Source organism: Haliotis cracherodii, unplaced genomic scaffold, assembly GCF_022045235.1.
Source record: "Haliotis cracherodii isolate W230 unplaced genomic scaffold, xgHalCrac1.p SCAF_24, whole genome shotgun sequence".
Taxonomy (NCBI): Eukaryota; Metazoa; Mollusca; class Gastropoda; order Lepetellida; family Haliotidae; genus Haliotis; species Haliotis cracherodii.
Genome location: NW_027266280.1, coordinates 7,905,436 through 7,920,984, shown reverse-complemented (window position 1 = coordinate 7,920,984; position 15,549 = coordinate 7,905,436). Strand labels below are relative to the sequence as shown.

General features: G+C 42.2%; 1 protein-coding gene across 1 annotated transcript in view; it reads left to right on the top strand.

Annotated features, from left to right (window-relative positions):
* Positions 1 to 15,549, top strand: part of LOC139472450 (uncharacterized) — a 33,319-nt gene that overhangs the window by 3,504 nt on the left and 14,266 nt on the right. Inside the window, exons 2-9 of the mRNA XM_071254927.1 lie at positions 4,338 to 4,589; positions 5,873 to 5,991; positions 7,502 to 7,606; positions 8,501 to 8,581; positions 9,623 to 9,710; positions 10,704 to 10,758; positions 10,906 to 11,013; positions 14,213 to 14,351. Of these exons, the coding sequence (XP_071111028.1) occupies positions 4,338 to 4,589; positions 5,873 to 5,991; positions 7,502 to 7,606; positions 8,501 to 8,581; positions 9,623 to 9,710; positions 10,704 to 10,758; positions 10,906 to 11,013; positions 14,213 to 14,351 (947 nt within the window). The remainder of the gene's footprint in view (positions 1 to 4,337; positions 4,590 to 5,872; positions 5,992 to 7,501; positions 7,607 to 8,500; positions 8,582 to 9,622; positions 9,711 to 10,703; positions 10,759 to 10,905; positions 11,014 to 14,212; positions 14,352 to 15,549) is intronic.

Sequence of the window (15,549 nt, the reverse complement as noted above, 5' to 3'; positions counted from 1 at the left end):
GATCTAGCAAAGATGGGTAGATTCTTGTACCTGACTATAATCACCTCAAGCTAACCTGTATTTATATAGAACAGGGGCTAAATTCTGCATGTCTTACATGCATGGCTCGGTGGCAAAGATAGTTGTTCTATGTTGTTTGTGGTTACAGCAGAGACCATATAACAAAGATATATGGCCTCTGATTACACAGTCAGCTGTTATTTCCACGATACTTTAAAGTGTTTGTCACAGGGGGAGATATGCTTGGTGATCTAGCCTGGGGTGTGTTCAGGAATAATGTGGGTTATCTGATAGGAGTTACTTCACTAGCGCTGTGTTTGATCAGAACTCTCCAACCTTGTGGAATGTATTAAAGTTTATTGACTGAATGGTGAGGCTTTTAGATCCCGTAATCCTGGAGTATTACTGTAAACAACACACACGCACAGTGAACAGGAGTTGTCGTACTGGTCAGTCTGGAGAGTGGTGGTGTGTTGGGGGTACTTATGTCTGTCAGTGAGGATAGATGGTGACTGTACTGTGTTGTTAGTAGTTACGTCTGCAGTGAGGATCGATGGTTACTGTATTGTGTTGTTGGTAGTTAGGTCTGTCAGTGAGGATAGATGGTTATGGTACTGTGTTGTTGGTAGTTAAGTCAGCAGTGAGGATCGATGGTTACTGTATTGTGTTGTTGGTAGTTAGGACTGTCAGTGAGGATAGATGGTTACTGTATTGTGTTGTTGGTAGTTAGGTCTGTCAGTGAGGATAGATGGTCACTGTATTGTGTTGTTGGTAGTTAGGTCTGTCAGTGAGGACAGATGGTCACTGTATTGTGTTGTTGGTAGTTAGGTCTGTCAGTGAGGACAGATGGTTACTGTACCGTGTTGGTAGTTAGGTCTGTCAGTGAGGACAGATGGTTACTGTACCGTGTTGGTACTTAGGTCTGTCAGTGAGGACAGATGGTCACTGTATTGTGTTGTAGGTACTTAGGTCTGTCAGTGAGGATAGATGTTTTCTCTACTGTGTTGTAGGTAGTTAGGCCTGTCAGTGAGGATAGATGGTGACTGTACTGTGTTGTAGGTAGTTAGGCCTGTCAGTGAGAATAGATGGTTTCTCTACTGTGTTGTAGGTAGTTAGGTCTGTCAGTGAGGATAGATGGTTACTGTACTGTGTTGTGGGTAGTTAGGCCTGTCAGTGAGAATAGATGGTTTCTCTACTGTGTTGTAGGTAGTTAGGTCTGTCAGTGAGGATAGATGGTTTCTCTACTGTGTTGTGGGTAGTTAGGCCTGTCAGTGAGAATAGATGGTGACTGTACTGTGTTGTAGGTAGTTAGGCCTGTCAGTGAGGATAGATGGTGACTGTACTGTGTTGTAGGTAGTTAGGCCTGTCAGTGAGAATAGATGGTTTCTCTACTGTGTTGTAGGTAGTTAGGTCTGTCAGTGAGGATAGATGGTTTCTCTACTGTGTTGTGGGTAGTTAGGCCTGTCAGTGAGAATAGATGGTGACTGTACTGTGTTGTAGGTAGTTAGGCCTGTCAGTGAGAATAGATGGTGACTGTACTGTGTTGTAGGTAGTTAGGCCTGTCAGTGAGAATAGATGGTTTCTCTACTGTGTTGTTGGTACTTAGGTCTGTCATTGAGGATAGATGGTTTCTCTACTGTGTTGTAGGTAGTTAGGCCTGTCAGTGAGAATAGATGGTTTCTCTACTGTGTTGTTGGTAGTTAAGTCTGTCAGTGAGGATAGATGGATTCTCTACTGTGTTGTAGGTAGTTAGGCCTGTCAGTGAGGATAGATGGTTTCTCTACTGTGTTGTTGGTAGTTAAGTCTGTCAGTGAGGATAGATGGATTCTCTACTGTGTTGTAGGTAGTTAGGCCTGTCAGTGAGGATAGATGTTTTCTCTACTGTGTTGTAGGTAGTTAGGTCTGTCAGTGAGGATAGATGGTTACTGTATTGTGTTGTTGGTAGTTAGGACTGTCAGTGAGAATAGATGGTGACTGTACTGTGTTGTAGGTAGTTAGGCCTGTCAGTGAGAATAGATGGTGACTGTACTGTGTTGTAGGTAGTTAGGCCTGTCAGTGAGAATAGATGGTTTCTCTACTGTGTTGTTGGTACTTAGGTCTGTCAGTGAGGATAGATGGTTTCTCTACTGTGTTGTAGGTAGTTAGGCCTGTCAGTGAGAATAGATGGTTTCTCTACTGTGTTGTTGGTAGTTAAGTCTGTCAGTGAGGATAGATGGATTCTCTACTGTGTTGTAGGTAGTTAGGCCTGTCAGTGAGGATAGATGGTTTCTCTACTGTGTTGTAGGTAGTTAGGCCTGTCAGTGAGGATAGATGGTTACTGTACTGTGTTGTTGGTAGTTAAGTCTGTCAGTGAGGATAGATGGTGACTGTACTGTGTTGTTGGTAGTTAGGCCTGTCAGTGAGGATAGATGGTGACTGTACTGTGTTGTAGGTAGTTAGGTCTGTCAGTGAGGATAGATGGTGACTGTACTGTGTTGTAGGTAGTTAGGCCTGTCAGTGAGGATAGATGGTGACTGTACTGTGTTGTAGGTAGTTAGGCCTGTCAGTGAGGATAGATGGTGACTGTACTGTGTTGTAGGTAGTTAGGCCTGTCAGTGAGGATAGATGGTGACTGTACTGTGTTGTAGGTAGTTAGGTCTGTCTGTAGGTCAGACCAGTTTCTCAAGATCATGTTCAAGCAGAAACTCAAACGGAATGCATATGGATGCATTTGTTTTGAAAAACTAACCCATCCAATATAGGTAAATAAAATGCCACACCCCCTTGAGTCATTTGAACAGGGATCATGTGCAAGTATCTGATCTATGTAATGAACTCAAGTGATTTATGTGAGCCTGAAACATTCTCTCTGTGCAACTTGGTAAATATCAACTGCTAAATAAACAAATATACTCACTGACAAAAGAAACGCAAATCATATAGGTATGTTGGTTAAGATATGAAGAATTACTCATATTTAGGATATATTAGGTGGGTTTGATGCACCCAGTTCACGTTGGAAACATCTTTTCTTAACATACATACTTCTCTATATGTTTGTATGGTTTGCATTTCTTTTGGCGGTGAGTATGTGTTAAAACTTAAGTTTACAGACAAACTGGGTTTTAAATGATTTGATAGGACAGCCAACTGGCCAGAGAATCTCCCTTTGTGAGTAATGCTATCCATAAGCATGCTAGATGTGATGCAGGTTGAAGGAATAACTGTAATTGAATGATTTGAATCTGTCAACCCCACGCAGCATGGTTGTATATTGGGAGACTTTGATGTGTAAGATGCGTAAATGTCAAATAAAATAAAATAGAATATTGGATTACAAATATAAAAGGAAAGGAAAACAATAAAATGGAAGGAAAAGCTTATAATATTCTTCTAGGAGTCTTCATGAGTATTGGGGGCATGGGTGGCCCAGTCATCTAAGGTGCCGCAAATCACTGTGCAGAGTTGCGTCCCTTTGGCACGCCTGAAACCTATGATAGTGGGTTCAAATTCTGGTTTGGCCGAATTTGATTTCTTGTTCTGCCAGCATCATACCAAGCATCACTTCGGGCATTCCGCCACGGTATTAAACTTGACTTACTGTCACTCAAATGCAGTACTGAGAAGTACGTTGTAATGGTTTGTGCTGCTGACATACACTGAGGTTCTACATGGGGAGATTACGTCCGGTTGTATTATGATATTTTATATAAGTGTTTGCACATCTTCCCGAGGCAAGGGCGTTAACTGACTATAAAAGTCCAGTTTCCACCCTAGGAAACAGCCAAACTAGGCTGGAATTTCCAGACTTGATCGTAGCGCCACCAGTGGCTATTATGAGTTACGTCCCTGCTATGTCCCTCCTACTGACCAATCAGATTCCACATCTCCAATGCACAGTCAAGACGATCTGATAGGTAATCAAGATCTATACTGTAATAAAATGGGTGTTACTTTGTAAGGTGCATCAAATTACTTGAGCAGCTTGATTAAAAACATGAAAAGATTTGCAAAATATCTCTCAACGCCCACTTGGCAGTACACATGCTTTGCAAATCCTGCAGTCGACCGAGATCTGCATGTTGAAATCCATGTTGTTTACAAACCGGATGTCTAGTTTGTTTTGCGATTTTGATTGGACTATGCATAGACTCATTAGCTTAGACAAAATGTAACTCTGGAATTCCTGTTTAGTTCGGCAAGGGTGGAAACTGGACTTTTATAGTCAGTTAACGCCCTTGCTTCAGGAAGATGGGGTTGGTACAGCACTGCATGGATTTTCTTGTCTTCTGTTCATTTTATACAATGTTAACTTTTTGTTCATCTTTGATGTCATATTTTCTAATTTGTCTTTTCAGGTTTACGAAATCGCCAGACAGGGTCACATGGTCTGAATGAGTTCTCTAGCCGCAGCCACAGTATGTTGACCGTGACGATCGACTCTGAGACCCAGCCAGACCAGGAAGACGAGAACCTGTATGTCACAAAGCGAGGGAAGCTGTCCTTCGTTGACCTTGCTGGGAGTGAGAAGGTCAAGGACAACACGACAGGTGCTGGGGCAGGGGTCATGTATGAATCCAACAGCATCAACAAGAGTCTATTAGTCCTAGGTGGGTTTTTATATTAAATTATTTATCATTGCTATGCTGATGACAATTTTAAGAGAAAAACACCCTCAGCGATTGAAACTGGCACTGTCCTATTCTCCTTGCCAAACTGCCCAATAGGAAGGTAACATAAGGACTTGAAATTTGCCATTTTTAGAGTTTTGCTAACTGTTATCATCATTATAATGACAAGTCGACTAAAAATATTTCAACCATTGACCCAATTGCTCATTAATACTATTGGTACTGTTCAATTGACCTTATTGAAATAACACATTATCTGCTTTCCTAATGGGTGAAAGGTCCATTAGTTATTAAAAGTTTACCCCTGTTTTATTTTATTACGCTCTTTGGATTCTGGTGAAGAATAGATCCCCTGTATCCCTTGCTTGTTGTTATAACCATCCACAGAGGATCAGATTGTCAGGTTTGGTGACTTGCTTTTTTTGCCGATGCTTTCAGTTGCTGGTCTGAATGGTCCAGACTTGATTATTTACGTGCCACCTGAAAGTTTGCCGACTCTTGCTATATCTAATATGAATTGATCTCTAGGTTAAGTATTGATTATGTATCCCATGTCCTTGTAATATAATATTCTATAATAGTTTACAGGATCTCGAGGCAAGAAACCTACTCTTTGGTATAACAAAATTTGGAAATTAAAAATGCATACGTATCAGTATTGAGAATTTCCTGTATTGCGCATGTGGGAGTAAATGCACTGCATGTTCCTGACAAGTATTTCAGGGCAGAACAGGTCCCCAGTATTGTATGTCTGTTTCCTGATGGATTCCAGGGTGCCGTTGTACCAAGCGATCTTAGCGCTAAGGTGATCATAACTCCCATACCTTAACATAGACTTACGATGGATTCCGGCATAACAGGTCTCTAGTACTGCTTGATTATACCCCCGTTTACGAAGTAAATCGGGGGTATATAGCGTTCAGTCCGTCCGTCCGAGCTTTTGTATGGCCCATAACTTTTTAACCATGCACCCTAGCTTCACCAAACTTGCTACACACATTTACCACAATGAGTACTTGTGCCTTTTGTTTCTTTGAAGATTCTGAATTTTTTAATTTTTGCCGTTTCCATGGAAACATTAGAAACTAAAACTTTTAGGGCAGTTCCTCTGACTTAAAGCAACAGGTATATTTCATTAATTAAACTATTTACTATTTGTTGTTGACCAGCAGGGATAACGGAGGGTAGATGAGCTTTGCTCACTTCTTTGTTATCTTCATCAATCATTGTAGCACCGCATCACTCATCATTTGTCTGTCCAGGTAACTGCATCTCCCATCTGGGGGACTCCAAACGGAGACACGGACACATCCCGTACCGAGACAGCAAACTCACCAAGCTCCTGGCGGACAGTCTGGGAGGCAATGGTGTGACCCTGATGGTGAGTCTGTAACCACAACATAGTGGTATAGCTTATAGCTTATAAACCTACTGCCACTTTGGCCTATTGTAATGTAGATAGTGGTTACGGGTGGCCTAGTCGTCGAAGGCGCCGCAATTGGCTGTGCAGAGTTGCGTCCATTGGGCACGCCAGAAACCTATGATTGTGGATTCGAATCCTGGTTCGCCCCAATTATTTTCCTAGGTTTGTCAGCACCATACTCGTGCTCGTGGGTTTCACCGTAGTGGTAAACGTCTTAGACCTGCATCACTTCAGGCTTTCCTCCCACATTAAGCTGACACGCCGTGATATAACTGGAATACTGTTAAAAGCGGCGTTAAACCCAACTCAACTCACTCACTGTATTGTAGATATCTTTTTATCTCAAAATAACCTCTTGGCTCTTGGTAGGTTTTACATGTTCCAAGTAAGACCTGGTATGAGGTTTTACATTTTGCAAGTAAGACCTGATGATTTGAGTTACACATGAAATTTGGACTTAGTGTTTCAAACGTCCTGTGTTCTAAAATCGAAGCCAAGAAATGAAACTTTTTCATAATTGATGACGGGAATCGACCCTGCAGCCTCACATAATCGTGTTAAAATTTGTAACTCACTGTTTTCCCTCTGAGCCACCAGAGCAGGTGGTAAAAAAGCATTCAATTTTAGATGTCATGATTTAGTTTTGTCTCTGCTGCACGTGTTTCTTCTCTCGCACGCTTTGATCACATTTCTTTTATACTGCGACACACTGTATTGTTTCACTTAAGATATCTTGATGTTTTCTTATTTTTTCTGTTATTTTCTTGCATTTAATTGGTTTATAAGTGAGATAAAGCACTCCGCCTCAGTTACGGTCGAGGAAGTAAGACCTTCTTCTTTGATAGGCATTTAGAAGTTGGGAGTACTAAGTAAGGATAAGAATTTATGGATGAACAGCTCTTAATTGTAATAAAGAAGTTGTTCATCCATAAATTATTATCCTTACGAAGTAAGACCTTGGCAATCGGGTATTGGACTTCCACGACCATAACCTCAGAGTCGTACTTTATCTTTCACATAACACATGGCTCTGGATACTTTCAGAAAATGTATTATGTTTATTATAAACGTTTTTATGATGTGTAATGTGGAAGTGTTATGTAAGTTAAAATAATTAGAACTGCAGAAAATGTTGAAGTAAGTGACCTGTCATTTAGTTTTGGGGAGTGTGGGCCGGTGAGATAAATTGGGGAGAGTATCATGAAGAAATGACACAGTGAAAGAAGGGGTGGCCAAATGTATAGGAGGAGGTGAAGCAAGAAATTAGGGACTTGAAGGATGGGGGCTGACTGGGGCGGGGAATTCAGAAATACCCTGATAATTTGGCACATATTACAAAACCCAGTGCTGCTGTTATGCCTGAATGTTTGTTTGGAAAATATTTTTACCTCTGAATCTGGTTTGACCAAACAGGGTTACATGTGAGAGAATATTGTATGTTTATTGTGTTACCTTGACCTTGTTTCAGATCACATGTATCACGCCTTCCTCCTGCAATGTCGCAGAAACTATGAATACTCTCCGCTACGCAAGTCGGGCCAAGAAGATAAAAACAAAACCTACAGTCAAGATGGTGAGAAGAATAATAGTAGTCGTACACCTGGGAAACGTTAAACAGAACTCCTTCCTTGTCTTAACATATCCCGTACATCCACGTGTTCTTCCTAATATCTACTTGGGCGGTTGGGTAGCCTTGTGGTGAAAGCGTTCGCTCGTCACGCCGAAGACCCGGGTTCGAATCCCGACATGGGTACAATGTGTGAAGCCCATTTCTGGTGTCCCCCGCCAAGATATTGCTGGAATATTGCTAAAGGCGGCGTAAAACCAACCTCACTCACTCACTCACTCCTAATATCTACCAGTGACAACCCTGTGAAGATCCAGGTTACAATTGGTCTTCAGCAACCCCTGCTTGCCGTAACAGGCGACTGTGCGTGTCATAAGAGGCGACAGGGTTGGGTGGTCAGGCTCGCGGACTTGGTTGATGCATGTCATCGTATCCCAATTGTGTAGATTGATGCTCATGATGTCAAACACTGGATTGTCTGGTCCAGACTTGATTGTTTCCAGACCGGCATCATATTGCTGGAATATTGCTGAGTGTAGTATTAAACAACACAACAAACAACATGTGACATAGGCCCTGTTTTGTTGTATCTTAGGTACCAGTACCTGACTGTGCTTTATCCTTCGATAAAGTACACTTTTTGAGTTACATCATAATGGGCTGACATCATGACACTGTTCCAATTTCCTCCCCTTTGATCTCATAATAACATAATAACATAATAACATTGTCCTATCAATACAAATTGAAGCATGAAAGTTGTCATAAACATACTGTTAATTGTTGAACATTCAAGGGGTCCCAAGAATCCTATACCACAGGAGCAAACCTCAAGGATCCCAGGACCCCCGTAGTTCTCCCCCATGACTATTGAATGTTTATTGTGTCTTCTGTCCTCAGGATCCCAGGGAGAAGCTGATACTAAGTTTGAAGAGAGAAATAAAAATATTGCGGAATGAAAACCACTATTTGAGACAACAGGTGAGAACCACTTCTTAAAGCTTCAGGTAGGAACAATTATGTTGAACAACACTATTCGAGACAACAGGTGAGATCCACTGTTCGAGACAACAGGTGAGATCCACTATTTGAGATAACAGGTGAGATCCACTATTTGAGATAACAGGTGATAACCACTATTTAAGATAACAGGTGAGAACAACTTCTTAAAGCTTCAGGTAGGAACAATTATGTTCAACAACACGGGATTAGCACTATTTGAGACAACAGGTGAGATCCACTTCTTAAAGCTTCAGGTAAGAACAATTATGTTCAACAACAGGGGAGAACCACTATTTGAGACATCAAGTAAGATCCACTTCTTAAAGCTTCAGGTAAGAACAATTATGTTCAACAACAGGGGAGAACCATATTTGAGACATCAAGTAAGATCCACTTCTTAAAGCTTCAGGTAAGAACAATTATGTTCAACAACAGGGGAAGAAGGACTATTTGAGACATCAAGTAAGATCCACTTCTTAAAGCTTCAGGTAAGAACAATTATGTTCAACAACAGGGGAGAACCACTATTTGAGCAAAAGGTGAAATCCACTATTTGAGACAACAGGTGAGAACCACTATTTGAGCAAAAGGTGAGATCCACTATTTGAGACAACAGGGGATAACTACTATTTGAGATAACAGGTGTGATCCACTGTTTGAGCAAAAGGTGAGAACCGCTATTAGGGGCAACAAGTGAGAATCACTATTTGAGACAACATATGAGAACCACTATTTTAAGACAACGGGTGAGAACCACCTTTTGAGACAACAGGTGAAGATTACCAGTTGTGAATGAATAAATTGACCATAATTACTTTACCAGACAGAAGTCAGTAGAACCATACGAGGTCAAGACAACAGGTGGACACCTCAATTTCTGACACGTAACAATACATTACTGGGAAACAATATGACAATCAACTTCTTACTGAAAAAGTAAAAACAATTTTTGTGGACAAGGTATATGAAGTGAATGACATTGCTCCGTGTCTGGTAAGCCATCTCTCTTTGCCTCCCCAGCTCGAGTTCCCAGCCAAGCCGAAGGGGCAGCTGCAGAAAGAAAATGATGAGAAGTTCATGAAGTTTATGAAGGAGCAACAACAGAAAGGTGATTGCAGCTCTTCTCAGTCCCTCAGAACCAGACCTTCAGAAGCTATACTGCACAACATGGAATCCTTCCTGGGGCAATGGCTTCCAGTCTTATCAAAATCAGATCGAAGTTCTTGCTGCCGCTAAACAAAGATCTGAGGACATCCCATTACGGGTCACGTCAGAACGACCTTTCGCGAACTTTGACCGACCACTAAATGAATGACAAGAAGTTGATATCAGCCAATGAGAAAGCAGCTTTCTCGAACTTTACGGCGCTCGTTTCAATCTGGCGACTTCCATTTCAGACTACGCTTGAAAAATTTGTTGACATAAATCTCGATTAAAATTTTGAAAACTGAACAAAAGAACAATCTGGAATGTATAATATATGGTTACGACTGTATTGCAGTGCTTCCCACACACTGTGCAACGCCTCCTCCGTTCAAATATTTATCCTATGGAAGCGAGAGACAGACGATAGTTTTGACGGAATCAGTCGTACGGGCTGTAACTGTTGTTCGGAATACCCCGTTTTAACGTTTTCGAGGTTGCATGTTTAGAAAACAAATTCCGACTGTCACTTTCATGATCTGGTAAGCGACGTTTTGATTGGTCGGATGAAAGGTCGTTCTGACGTGATGTAATGGGATGTCCTCAGATCTTTGTTTAGCGATAGGAATAGAAATTTCTTTCATTAGTAAACTGCTGTCCCGTGAAGATCCCAGTCTAATTTACAAGTTCATCCATTAAGATCTAGGTTCTTATAGGTCTTCAGCAACCCATGATTGCAGTAAAAGACAACTGTTCTTGTCGTAAGAGGCGATCTGGTAGTCAGACTCAGACCCGATTATTTGCAGACCGCCATCATATAGCTGAAATATTGCTGAGTGCGGCGGGAAACAACAAACGTAGTAAGTTGCTAAACTTACACATATATAGACTGGATTGTGTTTGAAATGGCAGAGATTGATGATGCCTAGGAAACTCATGCCCAGTGTTTGTCTTTCAGAGAGTGGTCTGTACGAGATGCTTCAGGAATACATGGTGGAAAACGAGAACCTCAGGTCAGTTGTCAGTGTGCTGCCACAGGTTTAACAACCTCTGCATTTACAAGTAAAAGGACATGACAAAAACGAGACGATATAACATCTGAACAAGATGACATTCTCAGTTTGTTGTAAGATGTGACTGAGGTATATTTGCATCTACAGGGGAGAGAATTCTGACCTTCATGCTGGAAGGGATAAGGTCCGACGAGAACAGCAGACTCTGTACAGAGAAAATGAAAAGCTGATGAAGAGAGTGGAGGATCTAGAGAGGTGGGTAGATCTGTCGGTAGTATGAGTTTTAAAGAGTGGATCTCTAGAGAAGTTTGTAGATCTGTAGATAGGATGAGTGTTGAAGAGAGTGGAGGATCTAGAGAGGTGAGTAGATCTGTCGGTAGGATGAGTGTTGAAGAGAATGGAGGGTCTAGAGAGGTGAGTAGATCTGTCGGTAGGATGAGTTTTAAAGAGTGGATCTCTAGAGAAGTTTGTTGATCTGTCGGTAGGATGAGTGTTGAAGAGAGTGGAGGATCTAGAGAGGTGAGTAGATCTGTCGGTAGGATGAGTGTTGAAGAGAATGGAGGGTCTAGAGAGGTGAGTAGATCTGTCGGTAGGATGAGTGTTGAAGAGAGTGGAGGATCTAGAGAGGTGAGTAGATCTGTCGGTAGGATGAGTGTTGAAGAGAATGGAGGATCTAGAGAGGTGAGTAGATCTGTCGGTAGGATGAGTGTTGAAGAGAGTGGAGGATCTAGAGAGGTGAGTAGATCTGTCGGTAGGATGAGTGTTGAAGAGAGTGGAGGATCTAGAGAGGTGAGTAGATCTGTCGGTAGGATGAGTGTTGAAGAGAATGGAGGGTCTAGAGAGGTGAGTAGATCTGTCGGTAGGATGAGTGTTGAAGAGAGTGGAGGATCTAGAGAGGTGGGTAGATCTGTCGGTAGGATGAGTGTTGAAGAGAGTGGAGGGTCTAGAGAGGTGAGTAGATCTGTCGGTAGGATGAGTGTTGAAGAGAATGGAGGGTCTAGAGAGGTGAGTAGATCTGTCGGTAGGATGAGTGTTGAAGAGAGTGGAGGATCTAGAGAGGTTGGTAGATCTGTCGGTAGGATGAGTGTTGAAGAGAATGGAGGGTCTAGAGAGGTGAGTAGATCTGTCGGTAGTATGAGTTTTAAAGAGTGGATCTCTAGAGAAGTTTGTAGATCTGTAGATAGGATGAGTGTTGAAGAGAGTGGAGGATCTAGAGAGGTGAGTAGATCTGTCGGTAGGATGAGTGTTGAAGAGAATGGAGGGTCTAGAGAGGTGAGTAGATCTGTCGGTAGGATGAGTTTTAAAGAGTGGATCTCTAGAGAAGTTTGTTGATCTGTCGGTAGGATGAGTGTTGAAGAGAGTGGAGGATCTAGAGAGGTGAGTAGATCTGTCGGTAGGATGAGTGTTGAAGAGAATGGAGGGTCTAGAGAGGTGAGTAGATCTGTCGGTAGGATGAGTGTTGAAGAGAGTGGAGGATCTAGAGAGGTGAGTAGATCTGTCGGTAGGATGAGTGTTGAAGAGAATGGAGGATCTAGAGAGGTGAGTAGATCTGTCGGTAGGATGAGTGTTGAAGAGAGTGGAGGATCTAGAGAGGTGAGTAGATCTGTCGGTAGGATGAGTGTTGAAGAGAGTGGAGGATCTAGAGAGGTGAGTAGATCTGTCGGTAGGATGAGTGTTGAAGAGAATGGAGGGTCTAGAGAGGTGAGTAGATCTGTCGGTAGGATGAGTGTTGAAGAGAGTGGAGGATCTAGAGAGGTGGGTAGATCTGTCGGTAGGATGAGTGTTGAAGAGAGTGGAGGGTCTAGAGAGGTGAGTAGATCTGTCGGTAGGATGAGTGTTGAAGAGAATGGAGGGTCTAGAGAGGTGAGTAGATCTGTCGGTAGGATGAGTGTTGAAGAGAGTGGAGGATCTAGAGAGGTTGGTAGATCTGTCGGTAGGATGAGTGTTGAAGAGAATGGAGGGTCTAGAGAGGTGAGTAGATCTGTCGGTAGGATGAGTGTTGAAGAGAGTGGAGGATCTAGAGAGGTTGGTAGATCTGTCGGTAGGATGAGTGTTGAAGAGAATGGAGAGTCTAGAGAGGTGAGTAGATCTGTCGGTAGGATGAGTTTTGAAGAGAGTGGAGGATCTAGAGAGGTTGGTAGATCTGTCGGTAGGATGAGTGTTGAAGAGAATGGAGGGTCTAGAGAGGTGAGTAGATCTGTCGGTAGGATGAGTTTTAAAGAGTGGATCTCTAGAGAAGTTTGTAGATCTGTCGGTAGGATGAGTGTTGAAGAGAGTGGAGGATCTAGAGAGGTGGGTAGATCTGTCGGTAGTATGAGTTTTAAAGAGTGGATCTCTAGAGAAGTTTGTAGATCTGTCGGTAGGATGAGTGTTGAAGAGAGTGGAGGATCTAGAGAGGTGGGTAGATCTGTCGGTAGTATGAGTTTTAAAGAGTGGATCTCTAGAGAAGTTTGTAGATCTGTCGGTAGGATGAGTGTTGAAGAGAGTGGAGGATCTAGAGAGGTGAGTAGATCTGTCGGTAGGATGAGTGTTGAAGAGAATGGAGGATCTAGAGAGGTGAGTAGATCTGTCGGTAGGATGAGTTTTGAAGAGAGTGGAGGATCTAGAGAGGTGGGTAGATCTGTCGGTAGGATGAGTGTTGAAGAGAATGGAGGGTCTAGAGAGGTGAGTAGATCTGTCGGTAGGATGAGTTTTGAAGAGAGTGGAGGATCTAGAGAGGTTGGTAGATCTGTCGGTAGGATGAGTGTTGAAGAGAATGGAGGATCTAGAGAGGTTGGTAGATCTGTCGGTAGGATGAGTGTTGAAGAGAATGGAGGGTCTAGAGAGGTGAGTAGATCTGTCGGTAGGATGAGTGTTGAAGAGATTGGAAGGTCTAGAGAGGTGGATAGATCTGTCAGTAGGATTTGAGGGTCTAGAGAGGTGGGTAGATCTGTCGGTAGGATTTGAGGGTCTAGAGAGGTGGGTAGATCTGTCGGTAGGATTTGAGGGTCTAGAGAGGTGGGTAGATCTGTCGGTAGGATTTGAGGGTCTAGAGAGGTGGGTATATCTGTCGGTAGGATTTGAGGGTCTAGAGAGGTGGGTAGAACTGTCAGTAGGATTTGAGGGTCTAAAGAGGTGGGTAGAACTGTCAGTAGGATTTGAGGGTCTAAAGAGGTGGGTAGATCTGTCAGTAGGATGAGTGTTGAAGAGAGTGGATATCTAGAGAGGTGGGTAGAACTGTCGGTAGGATTTGAGGGTCTAGAGAGGTGGGTAGATCTGTTAGGAAGGCCCAATGTGAAGTCAGGAGTGAAACATTGATTTATAAAAGCCACAAGCACAGGTATGGTGCTGACAAGCCATATCTGGCAAAACTGTGATTTGAACCCTGAATTGCCCAAAGGATGCCTTTGACAATGATGCAAATTTTGTGCTGGATGTACACATACAAGTATTGTATCATTTCTGCTATTTATAGAATTGTTTCAAAGAGTCCGGCAGCGTGGCAACAGGCACAGCGCCCCCTGCAACGTTACGATGGCTTCAATCAGTATGACATGGGGTCACCTCGACAGTCCCCAGGACAGAATGGTCATCGTATCCCACAAAGGCTTCCTGTGAGTGCTCATGCTAATAAAACCCTATTTTCCAGAGCCCAGTGTCACCAACCCCAGCATCAGCTGACTGATGATGGTCTAACAAGTCATACAGAGATTCCAACCATTACAATTATGTCAGAACCATCAATATATTTTGAACCAAATTCCACAAATGACATTAAGTAAAATATGTTACAAATGTTGTCCAAAAATTGAATGAGTGAGTTGGGTTTAATGCCGCTTTTAACAGTATTCCAGTTATATCGCGGTGTGTCAGCTTAATGTGGGAGGAAAGCCACAAAGGAAAGTGATGCAGGTCTCAGACGTTTACGACTTCAGTGAAACCCACGAGCACAGGTATGGTGCTGACAAACCTAGAAACACGATTGAGGCAAACCGGGATTCGAACCCACAATCATAGGTTTCTGGCGTGCCCAAGGGACGCAACTCCCTTGTCCAAAAAGAATGGCCATTACTTAAGGTTTCATATTGACCTCACTTCATTGTATAACACAAAATCCAAAGATCTTTTTTCATGAAAAATATATTGTCAGACATGCTAATAATCATTAATATTATTAAATTACTGGTACTAATTTTAGTTGCATAGTACTTCAGATATTCCTGTCAGGTAATTGCCTCATTTTGGGTTGGAATCTCGATGCCTACCAAAGAAAACTAGCAGAGAGCTACCAAACTTGGGATGTGTACCTTCTTTAAATAGAAATAACCAAACAGAGACATAGCCCTCATAAAGCTTGCAGCGTTATGATAAGAACCTGGCACATTTTCAGTGGAGCCAGAACCAGGGGTCCGGAAAATTTAAAATCCCAATCGGACATTTGCATTTAGGCCACGCCCCCTTCAAATAGCGTATTTTAGTACGACTTTTCACACACATTACAAGTTTACGTATTCATAATAATTAATAACAAATAATATCATTTTAGATTTACATGGAAAACATACGTTTGTTTCTTTTATAATAACCATCTGTTAACGTAGTGAACGGTCTAATTAATATTCATGAGTTATATTCATGAGTCTGCTCAAGTGTACGCGTTGTAACATTTGGATCGAGACTATTATCCCATATTTGGTTATCACGTGACCTCACGGGAATTTATTTTTTTTTAAACTAAAGATTTTTTAAAAACAAGACAGATAATTAATCACAAATACAAAAATATCGTTGATAGCAATAGTTATTTGAATA